Source organism: Pleurodeles waltl, chromosome 10 (genome assembly GCF_031143425.1).
Source record: "Pleurodeles waltl isolate 20211129_DDA chromosome 10, aPleWal1.hap1.20221129, whole genome shotgun sequence".
Lineage (NCBI taxonomy): Eukaryota > Metazoa > Chordata > Amphibia > Caudata > Salamandridae > Pleurodeles > Pleurodeles waltl.
This window is the reverse complement of record NC_090449.1, coordinates 75,478,908-75,495,200: the sequence shown is the minus strand read 5'-3', so window position 1 is coordinate 75,495,200 and position 16,293 is coordinate 75,478,908. Positions and strand designations below refer to the sequence as shown.

Here is a 16,293-nt window from a genome sequence, read left to right as displayed (position 1 = left end):
TTCCTCAAAGACATGAGGACATCTGACGTAAAGTTGGTGCACTTTTCCTAATTGGAAGGTTTTCAAAAGACTGGAATTTGGGCTTAAGTGCCGGTCACAACCCCATCCATAGGTGAGGACACTATTGGGACTATGGGCTAACATCTGAGTTCAATTGGGCTGCCACGTTGGGTTAAGTGACTCTCCACTGTCACAAGGAGAGCTTTCGGTTCACATCACAGCTGCTGGGCTCCCAACTGTGTTTTTAAGTGATCAAAGAATGGAATGTTTGACCTTGGAGCTGGTTGGTTGGTACAACGGATCATCTGAATCTCCGCAAGTTTTGAAACGGCTGGGGGTTGGACGGTTCCTGGGTTACTGTTTGGTTGGGTTTAATGCACGAAAAAAACAGGATGTCTTTTTGGAAAGCAATTGGCTAGTGCTTTGGATCACATGACTGCACTGGTGTGGGACTTCTGAGGCGAAGTGGGGCTTCCAGATTCCACTTTTTCAAGGAGGAAAAAGTAGGAATTCGGGCCTGGTTGCCATTTGGCTGAATTTCCCATCATATGACCCCCACATACGTGTGAGGACTTCTAGGGGATCTTCTGCTGTGTGACAGCTGCAGATTGGTTTGAATTTGATACATAGCTAGTGAAGTTCATTGAGGTGTTGGTTGTGGGATCATGAGTTTGCTAATTAAATATGATCCTTAGTGCTTTGTCTTGTGTGGTTTGAAGTTTATTATTTGGGGTCACAGGCAGACGAGGTGAGAGAATATGTATTGTTGAGAACCTGTAGAATGACTCCTACGACTAAGAAGGATTTGACATGAAAAGAAGGAATGGAATGAGACTTTGAGCAGTGGTAGTTGGAGGCCCGATCGTCATGTCGCTTTAAGGTGTGCAGTGAATATGCCATGCTGATGCTGCCAGGGTGTTTTTAGGGTCTTTGTGTTTACTAAGAACGCCTTTAGAGTACCTTTGATATCTGGACTTGGAATCCACTCTGGACAGGGGTGGTAGAGATTTACCCTAGGGGACTCTGTAGCCCAGTGGCTGGTTTGGAGGACATTGGCTAAATCTGACTTAATGAGATAAGGTGATGAGAAATTATTTTTTTAAAGTCAAGGACGGGGTGATATAGTGACTCTGCTGATGGTTTACGGCATTGGAGGCTCTGTGCCAGTCCACCATAAATTAAGGGCTGCCTGGCACGGATCCAGTTCTTCCAGGATGAATTTATGGATGCCAAGCGCACCAGATTCAGGGCTGTGACCAGGCTGGCTGGTGCTGCCAGATCTAGGGTTTCTCAAGCAACTCCAGAAGTTGTCTGAGTAGTAAACACTCGCCCACCTAACCAACACAAGGGAGGTTGGAGGGTAGATCAATGCCTGCAACCAGCAAGTTGGTGAAATGACACAGGCAGGTGTCATTAAAGGCTGAAGGGTTGAGTTGGAAAAAGCTATTAACGTTTTTATGCAGCTAGACTAGAACCTCAGTTGCAGAGGCCAGTCTGAGCTGAAAGGGGGGGCAGGAAGCAGATGAACGCGATGCATAGATATCACAGTGCGCTCCTGGGTGTAGACCAGTGGTCTTCAAACTATTTAGTGACACCCCCGTGGGAAAAAAAATCATCGGGGGCCCCCTCAAAAAATTTCACAATTATTCCAATAAACTGGCAATGTTAAAATATGTCTAGATGTATTTAAAAATTGCAGTTAAGTTCTGTTACCGATTTAAAATTGCAATCAAATACATGATTGCCAAACATACTATTCTGGTCAGGCAGGCTTTACTAAGGCGTACAAGTATCCACAGTGTGATTTTTAGAAATGTGGGCGAGGGGCTTAGAAGAATATTTAAAGCCTCTTCCCTTCTGACACCTTCTGCCGGCCAGGATATAAATGACAAACGATGTTAGTGATGGCCCATGACAGAGGGACTCACTGCCCATCACTAAAACAAAACAGTTATCAGTATAACGCTTCTTTTGGCCGGAGCCCCCCTGGGTTCACCGGAGGACGCCCTAAGGGGGCCTGTCCCCCAGTTTGAAGACCCCCTGATGTAAACTGTGCTTTTTTTTTCAATCTTTGCAGATCATTGCAGATGTCATTGGAAGCAGGAACATGATGCAATGGGCATTTGGATGCAGTAAACTGGTTTTATTATTTTTTTAGGAGAGGCTTTACACGGTGTTCGGCATTTTCAGGGCGTTTAGCTGTAAAAATGGCCTCCATTCTGCCTCGTGCTGAAGGAGCCACAGTAGACCAGGGCCTGGCCGCCGCCACGCCTCCTCTTCGTCTGCCCTCACACATCAGGCTTGTGAACCTTTAGTTATTTGTACTAGTTACATGACAAAGGGGGTTTAACCACATCAGAAGGCTTCCCAACGTCCTGTCTTTTTCTCCCTCTTCTTGTGTAAGCGAGGGGGATGCTGGGAGGGTACGGAGTTTCCAATGCGGCGTGACCTGTGCTGCAGGCTCGCGAGCCTTGGGTGGGGTGATGGGTGTGCATTCCGGGCCCTGATCACAGTCACTGGTGGCACCCAGCCTGGAGGGGACTCTTCAAACCTGTCATTCCACACGTCCTGTCCCACCGCGAATTCTCCCTTTCATTCACCCTTGTCCCGGGAAACGCCCCGAGCTGAGAAATTTTCCTGGGCCTGGAATGTGGCAGGATATAAAAGGAGACTGGTCCAAGGCTGGCACTCACTTCAGGTCTCACCGCGCCCCGTGCATAAGCTGTCTCTTTATTTTACGTGGCATCTCTTCGGCGTCCCTCCTGTCTCTGGACTCTGCGTGCACCATGCACGCCCTGGCTCTGACGGTGCTGGCACTATGCACAACGGGCTGGGCATTCCCTGCACAGGTAACTTTTCCAAAGCTTTGCCACTGCGCGCGAATATCGCTTGTGCCACTGTAAACGTGCCAGTCTTGCGTTCCATTGGGCACCTCAGCTTTGTGTCTCAGGCTGCATTGTGACTCACTGTCAGGTGGGCACGGGCACACGCGCACCAATGTGTGCACACAGGGGTACAATAGTTGTGCACGTGTGTTTACGTTACACTGTACGGTGATGTTCTGTTGTCCTCCTGTTAAAATGGCACAGTATTGGTATGTGTCTGTCTATGCAGTAGGTCAGGGGATTAAATGTGTATCGCTGAGCCCTGTGGGCAGAGCAATCACTTATTTATCAGCCTAGGCACCCGGGCCCGATTGGATCTGTACTGGTCTGGAGTGGGCAAACAGTACGACAGAACGGGCTGGCAGGCCTTATCGGCTGTTCAAATCTTTGTGTTCGACGTGTTACATCGACTGGGCTTTGTAAAGCGCACTGACGCCACCCCCAGGGCATAGTGGCATCTTAACTGTATGTGTATCTCTCTATGCAATCACCCGCATCTATTCTCAGTGAATCGCTCTATGTATTCAGTCATTAAGCAGTGTTTGTGGAAGCGCTACACGTCTCCTAGGCTCAGTGGTGGTCGAAGTGGGCGGGATCTTAGGAGCACGACGGGCTCACACTTTTCTAGTTTAAGGAAAATATTTCCCTTACTTTTTGTGAAAAGACAACCATCCTGGGAAGGTTAATTCAGTGCTTTGCGGTGAACGAAGGAGGCGCAGACAGCTAAACGAGGAACAAGCCTTCTTGCCAAGAAGGTGTGGTGGAGGTAAATGTAATACCTTACCACCATAAAAAAAAATATATATATTAGGTGATGACATTTCCACACATTATAGTTGCTGTATATTTTCATCACTAAAACTGTATGTCTGTGTAAATGTGATGGTCATTTCAATCGAAGAAATGTTTGTTACTTATTATGGCAGTGGGCTACCGCACCGTTCATACCCCCACTTTACCCTGACTCCAGTCTACTCTGCACCACTGTAAGCCCCTGCACTCTATTCTGCACCACTTTAAGCCGCAGCACTCTACTCTGCACCACTGTAAGCCGCAGCACTCTACTCTGCACCACCCACTCTGCGCCACTCCACTCTACACCACTACACACTGCGTCACTGCACTCTACTCTGCACTATTCCTCTCTGCACCACTACAGTGTGTGCCTCTCTACTCGGCAAAGCTCTACACTAATGCACGCTATCCCACTCTATGTTACACCAATGCGCTCTTCGCCACTGCACTCTATAGCACTCCACTGTACACTACTCAACTCTGTGCCTCTCCACTCAATGCCATTCTACTCTACAACCCTGCACTCTGCACCAAAGCATTTTACTCTGTACCACTCCATTCTGTGCATCCACTCTATGCCACTCTAATCTACTCTGCATCGCTGCACTCTATGCCAATGGACTCAAAGCTCTGCACTACTCCACTCTACCACGCACAAGTCTACTCTACCCCACTTCACTCTACTCTGAAACAATCTACTCGGCACCATTCCACTTTATGCCACTGCAATCTAGTTTGCACCACTTCACTCTGTGCCACTATACTCTAACCATTACACTCTGTGCCAGTGCACTCTACCCTACTTTACTAAAAAACAGTGCCATCTATGCAACTGTTCTCTCCGCCAATCTACTCTGCACCACTGCACTCTATGCCAGTATACTCTACAACACTCTACAGCACTGCACCACTGTACACTACAGCTGTGCACTCTATGCGTCTCTTCTACTCTGCACCACTGTACGCTACACCACTCTACTCTGCACCACTCTACTGAGTTCTGTGCCAGTGCACACAATGCCACTCTACTGTACACCACTGCACTCTACTACCATCTACTCTGCAAAGCTGCACTCTCTGCCACAGAACCCTATGCAACTCTACTCTATGCCACTGCATTCCACACCACTGCACTCTACTCTGTACCACTCTTCTCCATGCCAATGCACCCTATGCCACTTCACTATACCCTACACCACTCCACTCTGTGCCACTGCACTCTTTGCCACTCTAATCTACTCTGCACCACTGCACTGTACAAAACTGCACTCCACTCTATGCCACTCCATTCTACGCTGCTTCACTCTACTCTGATACAATCTACTTTATGCCACTGCACTCTACACTACTGCACTCTATGCTAATGCACTCTGCACTGCTTTACTCAAAACGAATACACTCTGCACCACTGCACTGTACGCCACTATACACTACTCTGCCACACTCTACACCACAGCACACTACACCATTGCACTCTATGCCATTGCACTCTACTCTATTCCACTCTATTCTGCTGTGAACTTGAATTTGTACTCTTCGCCACTCTACTCAAAACCAATGCACTCTACTGCACTCTATAACTACTACTCTGTGCCACTGCACTCTTTGCCAATACACTCTATTGTGCACCACCTTACGCAAAGGCACTAATGCCACTGCACAATACACCGCTCTATACCAGTGCGCTCTACTTCACTGCACTCTACACCACTATGTTCTTCTCTGCACCACAGTACTGTGTGCTACTGCTCTCTACAGTACTCTACTCTGCAACACTCTTTGGCACTGCATTCTACGCCAATGCACTCTGCTCCACTCCACCCCACTGCACTCTAAGACACTCTACTGTACAGACTACACCCTCACCACTGAACTCTATGCCACTGCACAGTATGCCACTCTACACCATGGCTCTCTATGTCTCGGCACTCTATGGCACTCTGCTCTACTCTGCATTCCTGTACTGTATGCCACTGCTGTGTACAGCACTCTACTCTGCAACACTCCACTCTACACCACTGCACTCTATGCCAATGCACTCTACACAACTACAGTCTAAGACACTCTAGTCTGTAAGACTGCACTCACCGCCATAGTATTCTATGCTACTCTGACCACTGTACTCCAGCCACTGCAATCTACTCTGCACCGCTCATCTCTACACCAATGTCCTCTATGACACAACACTCTACACCACTTTACTCTGCACCACAGCACTCCATGCACCTGCACTCTACGTGAATCTACGTGACTGCAGTCTAATCCACTCTACTGTATACTTTTGCACCACTGTACTTTGCCCTGCACCATTTCAATCTACTCTGAAACAATCTACTCTATGCCACTGCTCTCTGTGCTACTGACCTCCACACCACTCTGCTCCCGCTTGTACCTCTCCACTCTATGCCACTGCAATCTACCACTCACCACTCCGTTCTACATCACTCTGCTCTGCACCACTCTACTGAATGCCACTCTACTCTGCACCACTGCACTTTACACCAGTGCACTCTACACCACTGTACTCAAATCCAATGCACTCTAAGCCATTGCACTCTCTGCTAATCTAATCTACACCACTACACTTTACGCCACATCACTCTAGGACACTCTAGGACACTCTACAACACTCCACTAAGTGATGCACTACAGCATTAAACTCTACCCCACTACATTACACTCTACGCCACTCCACTCTACAAAACTCTTCTCACTCTATGCCTCTCCACAACACTACTCTATGATGCTCTACGCATCTCTCTCTACACCACTCCATTCCACTTTACTCCGTTCTATTCTACAACACATTACTTCACGGCACTCAGTACACTACTTTTTGCCACGCCATTCCACTCTATGCCACTCCACTCTGGCATACTATGCCACTCCATTCTACAACACCCTGTGCCACTCTATGCCACCCACTCTACTGCAGTACACCGCTTTGTGCCACTCCATGCTACGACAATCTACTCCACTCTACACCACTCAACAACACTCTTCTCCACTCCATGCCCTTCCCCTCTATGACACTCTACTCCTGCCACAACACTCTTCTCCACTCTACTAAGCACCCTCTATGCCACTCCCTTCTGCTGTACACCACTCCACATTACTCTATGCCTCTCCACTCTGCAAGACTCTGACCTCTCCTCCACTCTACATCACTCCACTCTACGACACTCTACTCCTTCCACAGCACTCCACTCCACTTCATCCACTCCACAACTCACTATGCCACCCCATAACACCCCACTCCATGCCACTCTACTTTATGACACTCCAGTCCACAGCACTCTCCTTTACTCCACTAACTTTTAGCCGTGCTGAACAGCTGCCAAGGTAGTGTACAATATGGCTAAAACATATTGGCAAAGCCAATAGCTCATGAATAGGCCACACCTATTGGTTTTGCCAATGCTTGTTTTAAATGCACTTCGAACACTGTTTAGGACGCTTCAGAGCACTTGACAGTCAGATAAAAGAATACAACAGCACGCTCTGGTGGTGAAGTTGGAGTCCAGGTGGGATGTGGGATGTTGACTTATGTCCAAAAGTAAGACAGTCTGATAGGTGTGACTGCCTCTCTCTGCCTCTGCCTCTTTAGTCAGTGTCGGGCACAGCTGCTGTCTAAGTGACCGTGAGTGATTGCTGTGCAGCATCAGGCACTTTCGGGGTACCTGTTAGTGCAGAAGTGCCGTTAAAGAATGACCTTTACTAATACAAGGAGATAGACGATGCCTCACCTAACTTGTTTTTTTCGACAAAGCAGTAAACCAACACAAAATCTTATTTTTAATTCATGAATGAAAATAACGCGTTTCCACTGTGAATATGATAAAACTCGGCCTATCTTTCAATGCTGATTTTTGTCACCGTTTGGGTAAATACCCTCAGGCTGGTGTACAAAATACCCTCAGGTTGGGTTATTTCCGTACAGTATTTGTAGATGCAAGCGGCTGCATGGTTGGGGCGCCATTCAAACTCAGGTAGGTAGAACGGATTGCACTCTCCAAAAATAGTGGGGGGTGGGTGTCCCGGGGGTTTGTGAGGGTGGTGGGGAGGGGGGCTCTGTACACCGGTTTCCACCCCTGACGTGAGCGTGCTGTTGTGTTCCTGGAAGGGCAGCAGCTCAGGTTGTGTTTTTTTCATCTACACCCCCTGCACCCAGACCTCCATAGGGTATACCTCAGAATGCACTTAGAATTTGTCATTATTATATAAAGCACTGTTATTAGCATGATGCTTTTTCTTGGACAGAGTCTGGCGCCCTGCCCCCCTGATCAATTAAGACCCCCTGTGGGGTCCGCCCCTCAGTTTGAAGACTTTTGATTTAGATGGAGAAGGAACTCAAGTCAGCTTACAACTTTTTCTAGGGTCAGGCTGTCCAAATTGGGGCCAGCTAGGAAGGCAACGGGTCTAGCTTGGCAATAGGTGTGGAGTCCCTGCTGAAGGAAGAGCGGTCCCATTCCATGGACTGCGTGAGGCGATACATGCGGAGCCCCTGTTAAAGGAAGAGCGGTCCCGTTCCATGGATTGCTTGATGCAATACATGCGGAGTCCCTGTTAAAGGAAGAGTGGTCCCATTCCATGGATTGTTCGATGAGCGATGCACATACATTTGGAGCTGATCCAGCAGGCCGGAGACAGCCTATGTAGGGATGTGATACAGGTTGAGAAGATGTCTGGCAGCTGTGCTCTGAATGACCTCCTATTTCTATAGTATTAGCAGGGTTGTATGTCATAATATAGATCACAAACATCTTAACCTGCAACAGTATATACTCCAGAACATCGACGTACACACTAGCGCTCAGATCACCATACATAATGGAGATTATAGAAGTCCAAACCTGACGATATTGTGTAAATCAATATCTAGAAGAAGATATTGCTGCAGGCAGATATTTTAAAGTCAATATTTTGGTACCACACCATATGAACAGGGGCACTCTAAGATCCATTGGCACTGTTAAGAATCGGTCATTATTAGGGCGATGACAGCTTGGACTTATTCACGGAAGCTAGGTATGCAAAAATTCACCAAAACCATATCTTCATGCTCAATCCTCATTTGGAGAGTATGTTTACTTGCGGCATAAGGAAGAGAGTGGATCCCCTGCTAACACCTCGATTTCTTTCTCCTGCTATATGGAAAGGTGAAGTCCTAGTTCAGGAGGCCAGATGGTAGAAGTTGGTCCAATTTCCAGATGCTACAATCTCAGGGCCCGATTCACGAAGGGACTTACATGTAGTAAAGGAAGGAGTGTGGAGTCTCTACACTTGTGGTGAAATCCCCGCACTGCAGTTCTCAGTAAATTTAATTCACGCAAGAACCTTTGTGAATTGGGCCCTCCGTTTTCTGCTTTTTAGCTTGTGGTGGTTAGCACCCAGTAGTCAATTGTTTGCAGGTATTTTCTGGTGCTAAGTAGAGTAATAATGTGCAGTGCGCCAACGCGGGGTGTATTGCACAACTTCAGGAGGGAAAGACGCAAGCAGAAAATGATCCATCATTTGATGTTGTTTTCTTTTATTCCCAGAATCCACTTTTGAAGAGAACACAAAGGCTGCAGAGGGATCTGGGAGGTGAGATCCTTGTGACTGTCATATGTGTTGTAAAGTACAGGTGCCACACTGTGTTGGATAGCTCTCTCACCCCTTGTGTCCAAGAAAAACAAGTGAAAACCACACTATCAATGATTCCATTTAGATTTTTCATTGAAGTTTGACCTTAAATTCTCTTTGTGCTTTTCTTATCCCCTTGCCTTCTCTTATGCTTCCCTTTTATTTTGAGTTCATGATTTTTTTTTTTTTTTCATGTTTATTTTAAAATGCATATAGCAGATCCCATTACCAAATTACAAACTAAACAATAGTAAACGTGTCTATGAATTTAGAAAAAACAGCTTTTTGAGTCCTGACAACTTTATTGAACCTTTAGGGTTTTTGTTCTGCAGCTGTTTGTATCCTATGTTTTTTCAGCACAGCAATGCTTGTAAGTTTTAGGTCTGGCGGAGACTGCCTGGGCTATCTTTCAGATCTTATGAAATCAGTACATAATATATACAGAGAAGGGCGGTCTATTCCCCACCATCCTTAGCCATTGCTTGTTCCAAGTGGTGTTCATATTTAGGATCATTCTACATTCAATCCATTTGTAGTGGAAACTGTCAATTTTGAAGTACAGAGTTTTTCTTCTTTTCTGTAAAAATCCCCAAGGGAAGACGTCCTTATTCCAGATATCAGACATTAGGGTAGACTGCACTAGATATGGAGCAGAGCCATACACATACACAGCTCTGCAGCACCACTTTTGCTGAGGCTTCAGTGGTATGGATAGCAACTGCAAAGCCTTAGGAGATAGGAGAAGGAGGGGTAGGAAATTCCGCCATTTGAAATATATACACATATATACTAAAATACACTCATGGAATTAGAACAAGGGGTCCTTTTTTGCCGCGAGGAATGCCTGGACCAGTCATAAGGCTCTTATAGTGGACAGAAACATGTCAGCATTTTCAATGTATTATGGGGCCATGGTACCTCTAAAAATCCAGTAATGTGTTTCTTCGCATTTTAATCATACCTGAGGTACCACATTATAAATGATATACCTGTGGTATACTTTAAGGTATTTTTTTAAATATAAACTGAAACACTGTAATATTCAAGAAAATAATATATTTTAGAAACTCCTCCATTGATTGGGGTCAACTCCACTCTGGTAGTACCATCTTACCAGTGTGGGATGAGGTGGCCAATGATGAACTATCCAAAGTCTTTTTTTGACCCAAAAAAGGGTCCATTAACTTGGGGACAAAGAGTTTGGAATAGGAATTACACGTTCTGTCAACAGATTGTTGTGATTATTACTAAACACAATTTGCCAAGGTTCAGAATTAAGGGCCAGATGTAGGAAGGAAGCAATTTGCGAGTTGCAAATTGCGAGTCCTTCCGACTCGCAATTTGCAACTCGCAAATTGCTATGCAGTACGGTGTCTCAGACACCGACTGCGACTCGCAATGGGGTCGCAATGACCCACCTCATGAATATTCATGAGGTGGGTCGCAATTTACGGCCTCATTGCGAGTATAGGCACTCGCTAACATGGAGGCCTGCTGTAGTCAGCAGGCCTCCATGTTAGCGACCTGCTTTTAAATAAAGCAGTTTTTTTTTTTTTTAAATGTAGCCCGTTTTCCCTAAGGGAAAACGAGCTGCATTTCAAAAAAATCCGAAACCTTTTGTTTCGGTTTTTTCAGGGCAGGGAGTGGTCCCTTGGACCACTCCCTGCCCTGAAAAACTATTTTGGTGTCCAGTCTCAAACTGGAAGGGGTCCCATGGGGACCCCTTCCAATTTGCGAGTGGGTTACCATCCACTTGAAGTGGATGGTAACTGCGACTCCATTTGCGACCGCGTACGCGTCGCAAATGGAGTTGCATACCACTGCGACTCGCAAATAGGAAGGGAACACCCCTTCCTATTTGCGATTCGGAAATGCATTTTGCGAGTCGGTAACGACTCGCAAAATGCATTTCTGCATAGGAAACACGCATTTGCGAGTCGCAAACGGCAGATTTTGCCGTTTGCGACTCGCAAAGTGTTTCCTACATCTGACCCTAGGTGCCCAATTATTTGTGCCCACTTTAAAACTTAGAGTGGCATTTGAAATTATGTCATAAGTTATTGACTTTGCTAAGACGTTGCTTTAATCTCTTTCACCTTGTCTTCTCACCCACAATTGGTTCTTGATACCAGCTTTATTCGGCTTGTAAAACTCTTTCAGTTTCGCCACATGCTGGAGTATGATGTTGATGTAATATTGTGATTATTTCCAGTATGTCGAGATGTAGTGGCCATGCAGTACTCGATATACACTATTATTTAACCATAGTAAGCACAATAATGTTTGATAACATGTTTCTATTTTTATTACTAGGTGTATCAGTCACAAAGCAGAGCTCCTACACTACCACATTAGAAAACCAGAAAACTGGTAAGAATTTTATAGATTAACGTAACGTTCAAGTCCATCAGGAAAAGATCTGCTTATCTTATTTAACCTGTGTAATACACCATCCATGGTACTGTGTTTGAAATGGTCTTCTGTGGAGCAGCTTTATAGGCCATGATCATGCGATATTCAATTAATTCCTTGTCAACCAAATGAAATTTACCATTTCTTACTTTGACATTGGCCCTGTTTTCCCCAGTTAGACCCTCTCTATCTCTCAACAACACTCTTGGGAGCACACCTCTACCTGTGAACTGGTTTGGAGCTAACCTGTGAGGGAGCGGAAACACCTCCATGACCACATTTTACTATAGGAAAGTAGGGTCCTGATTTAGAATCTGGTGGATGGGGTTACTCTGTCCCAACCCATTCCTATTGGAATCGTAATACAGCGGACGGGATATCTGTCACATTTGTGAGGGAGTAGCCTGTCCACCAAACTCTAAATCATGCCCTAAATATCTTCATACATAACCATTCGTAGTGCCTCCACCCTGTTCAGTGTACACCCAACATGTGAATCTGATCTAGTTTGGGTGGGGGGTTTTGGGCATAATGTGGTAGTTTATTTACATGACCCCTCCGTCACAGCACGCACAATATAATTAGAACACAGCTGTAATGAAACATTTGCTTCTCTTTTCATATAAATAAATAGAACACTTTGGCCCTCATTATGACTTTCGCAGTCTTTTAGCAAGACTGCCAAAGCCACAGGCGCCAGAAGACCTCCAGTGTTGGTGGTCTTCCGCCCACCATGTTATGAGTTCCGCCACATTTTGGGTGGAAATCCAGCAGTAGTTGTTCTGGTGGGCGGAGGCGCAGGGGCGGTTCCACCACCGGCCCTCCCCACCAAAAGGACTCCACCAGCCGTATGACGCCCTGTAATATTGTGGCGGTCTTTACCGCCAGACTGTTGGCGGTGAAACCACCACTGTGGCCCTGGCGGTCAGTAGATCGCCAGGGTCATAATGAGGGCCTTTGTAGCACCGGATTGGATCAATATCATATTTGAGGGTATCCATATCAAATCCATTCATATATGACTTTTTTTCAGAATTATGGACCACGTCAAGTGGAATCGAACTGGACTCCCAAAAAATAGGCACCAACAGGCCATATGTCTCACTCTGAGACAGTGCCAGCCATCAAAGTTAACCTCAGACCCTTAAAAAGCAATATATATATATATATATATATATGTATATATATATATATATATATATTCAAAACCACAACCCTCCAGAAAGAAGGGGACATTCACAATCACTTGGAGACCATACGATTATATATTGTAACTCACATAAAAAAGCCCAGTAAGAGCCTTACACCTTCTCTGGGATGAAAGCACAATAAATGTTGAACTTGCAAAAAGCACCTTCTGACAAGAGTATATTGGACGTGGTGGTTACAAATGGGTATAATACCACAGACACTGAGATATTGTTCAACCTGGAGATTGTACCCTTGGACCACCAAAGTGCCTATTTAATTAAAACCAGGTACCTTCTAATGTCAGAAGAGACAACTGTTTTACAGTGTCTACTGGTCCAAGATAGTCGTGGTTTTGATTTAGAAAATTAGATCGTATGACACTGTAGATTAACTTATACAGATATTTATTGTGTTTACAACAGTAATGATTTAGAATACTTTGTGGGAGTGGAGTGGCCAAACTAGCAAACATACATCATCTGTGATGCATAGGACCAAGATACTTAACAAAAACTAATCTATCAAAAACAACATTATACCTTTCTTGCTAAGTAGCATTATTACATGTAAAAAAATTCATTCAAAATGATATAACATACACATCTCCGTTATCGAATGCTTTGAAAAAAGCCAAGTTAAATGGAAAAAAGTAATCAAGCAGACGTTCTTAAATAAAAAGGATGACCTTGTATTAAAACGAACACGCAGATCTATGATTCTTTCGGCTTCTTAAATCATTTGCAAGCCTTAGGAGGACCAAAAATGCATGCATAAAATCTGAACACCACTATGGGAAGTCAAGACAGCAATTTATATTTTATATGTACAGTTAGCTACATTGATCTAAAACACAAATAGTATTTTATATTTGTAAAATGCATAGTTTAAAATCCTCCGTTGGCCTTTTCTAAACGTCTGCACAAAAACAAATGTAAGGTAAAGAATTATCAAAATGTTCAAACATTGCCAGAGGCTGAAGGTTAGTCAAGGCAAGAAACTGCACCTCTGAGCAACCAAGGTCTGTGACGTGTACTGGTTTGTGAAATGGTAGCAACAATGACCTCTGAAATATTGCTAAAAAATGACACCAGCAAATAGAACAGATGATGGACGAAATGCTGAACAATGCAAACATTCAGCCCCAGTCACAAAGATCTGGGTTTAAACCATTGTTTTCTGGCCCACCACGCCACCCCAGTTTGGACCCAGTCATATGCAAATCAGTCTTGATTCTGCCCCCCCCATGGGAACAGGCCAGCCTGAACTGCCAAGCCAGGTCCTCCCTGGACCAGAAGCAAGCACCCTGGAACCGGTTTCGGGGGTACCACCCCTCATGAGCCAGGCTAGCTTGAATCCAGTGGTGCAGTGAGCAAGGGACCTGTGTCTCCTCATTTAGATGTTAAGAGGCAGTGCTCACACCCTGATTCTAAGGTGGCATTGCCTAGCCTGCCACTGCTCATGTCTGGCCCTAGGATGCCATAGAGTAAGTTCAGTGATATCTCACTTGCTCATGCTGGGCATGAACCACAGGCTTGTTTGGGCTCTCATCGGTGGCCAAGAATCTCAAGAAGCTGAGTCCAATCATTCGTCCATATCCTGGTCCATGATGGACAGGGGGAAATGGGCCAAATTAGATAGTTTAACCTGAACGATCTAATTTGGCCTATTCCGGTGTGTGTTTTGCCTTGATGAATGCAGTTGAGCAACCCACCATGAGAAAGGCCAAGCTAGACACTGTCAATCTTGTAAGATGTTTGTGCAATATGCAGCAGGACTGTAACCATCGGGGATTTCAATAATACCGATATTACGTAATTTCAGTTAGAAATCACACTGAACTGCTGGCGTGAAAAAGATGGATGCCAATGTATGACAGTTGTGACGCTGCACTGATGAATGGGCAGTAATAGCTGGCATTGTGCAAAACTTGTCAACAGATTTCACAGTGAGGTTAGGAACATAGGACATTTCTCCACCTTGTTAAGGAAAAAAGGGCAGTTTAAAAGGACCAAGAGCTGTAGGTCTCAATTAGCAGCGCACAGATTCCATAGTAAATAAGAGACTGATTGTGGCACAGTGAGGAGAACAAGAAGGGATTCAGTCACCAGCGACACTAGCAAAGAACAAGAAACATGGTTTTATAAAGAATAATAACAGGCTTGATGCGCAAGTTGAGAATATAAACCGGAGTAAATGTTACTTTGACGGAATAATTTTTAAAGGTTCAACAAGTGATCTCCATCTGAAAAGAAACTTGTTAAATGAGTAAAAAAAAAAAAATGGACATTTGGAAATATATGTGTGGAATTGCGCTGCACTCAGTCACAAGTTGACGCTGCAGGGTGCGCATGTCAGCATTCGTTAACATTTTAATTTTCATGTGTCCCCTCCCCAGGCGCAGCTGAACAGCGAAGCACCTTTGATATCATATATGAAATTAACGAAAAAGGTAAGATTGTTAAAGACAAGTAAGTCAGTGTAACGCTTCCACAAGAGAAAGTTGTTGGGTTTTGTGATCCTTAGCTCAGCATCGAGTACATGCACGGTACGTTAAAACTTACCTTTGACTTCACTGGTATCTGTGCATGTTAAAGATTGAGGCTTGCCATCTCTTTGCATGTTACCTTGACACCATGTTTCCAGTCTTGAACTTTCATCTTGGCTCTCAAGTTTTCCAGGTTCATGTGTAAATATTTTATCCATTCCAGGTTTCTCTATGCGGTCTGGGTTGTATAGTCAAATTCAAAAAAGAGAATAGCGGGACTACATATCCCAGCATTCAAAGAATGTATTTCGGCTTTATGAGCTGCTTACAAATGAGCATGAGAGTCTTGCAAGTTCTTCATTTGTTTGACACCCTAATGTGTTCAAGGAATTGTAGACCACATTTCCTTTGACACGTGGCATGGGATACCTTGCAGGGCTTGCTACATTACATTGAATGTATGGTACTGGGAAATTGTCACAATTTCCAAGCTTTGGGTGTCTAATGTTTAACCACAAGGAATGGATCCATGCCAGATTTTCCAGATATCAACTTGGAATAAATTGACTGAATATTAACCTAAATGAGAATCAATTCACTTCAGTTCCCGGTCTCCAAATGACTTTTGGAAGCACAGGGGCACCAGTACTACAGGTCCTAGAAAGCATTACATTGGTAAAAACCAAGAGTCTTTTTTTATTCCTTTTAAAACCAGGACTACAAGTCCCAGAAATCAAACAAAAAATCTGGATTGGAACAGCTCATCACACAGGGGCTTGGGAAATGTGGCTTCTAAGATAACATTGTGCATATTAAGCTCAATTTACTATACCTATATACCTCATTAAATCTGAGGATAAATAAAGCTGTTTATGCCCTACTGCACTTATTTATCTCCAA

The 16,293-nt window shown here is 44.7% G+C and overlaps 1 protein-coding gene across 1 annotated transcript in view; it reads left to right on the top strand.

Moving 5' to 3' along the window:
- Positions 1–2,409: 2,409 nt before the first annotated feature.
- LOC138261107 (astacin-like metalloendopeptidase) overlaps positions 2,410–16,293 on the top strand; it is a 46,525-nt gene continuing 32,641 nt past the window's right edge. The window contains exons 1-4 of the mRNA XM_069209756.1: positions 2,410–2,849; positions 9,221–9,266; positions 11,619–11,675; positions 15,304–15,357. Coding sequence (XP_069065857.1) covers positions 2,649–2,849; positions 9,221–9,266; positions 11,619–11,675; positions 15,304–15,357 — 358 coding nt within the window. The 5' untranslated portion in view covers positions 2,410–2,648. The remainder of the gene's footprint in view (positions 2,850–9,220; positions 9,267–11,618; positions 11,676–15,303; positions 15,358–16,293) is intronic.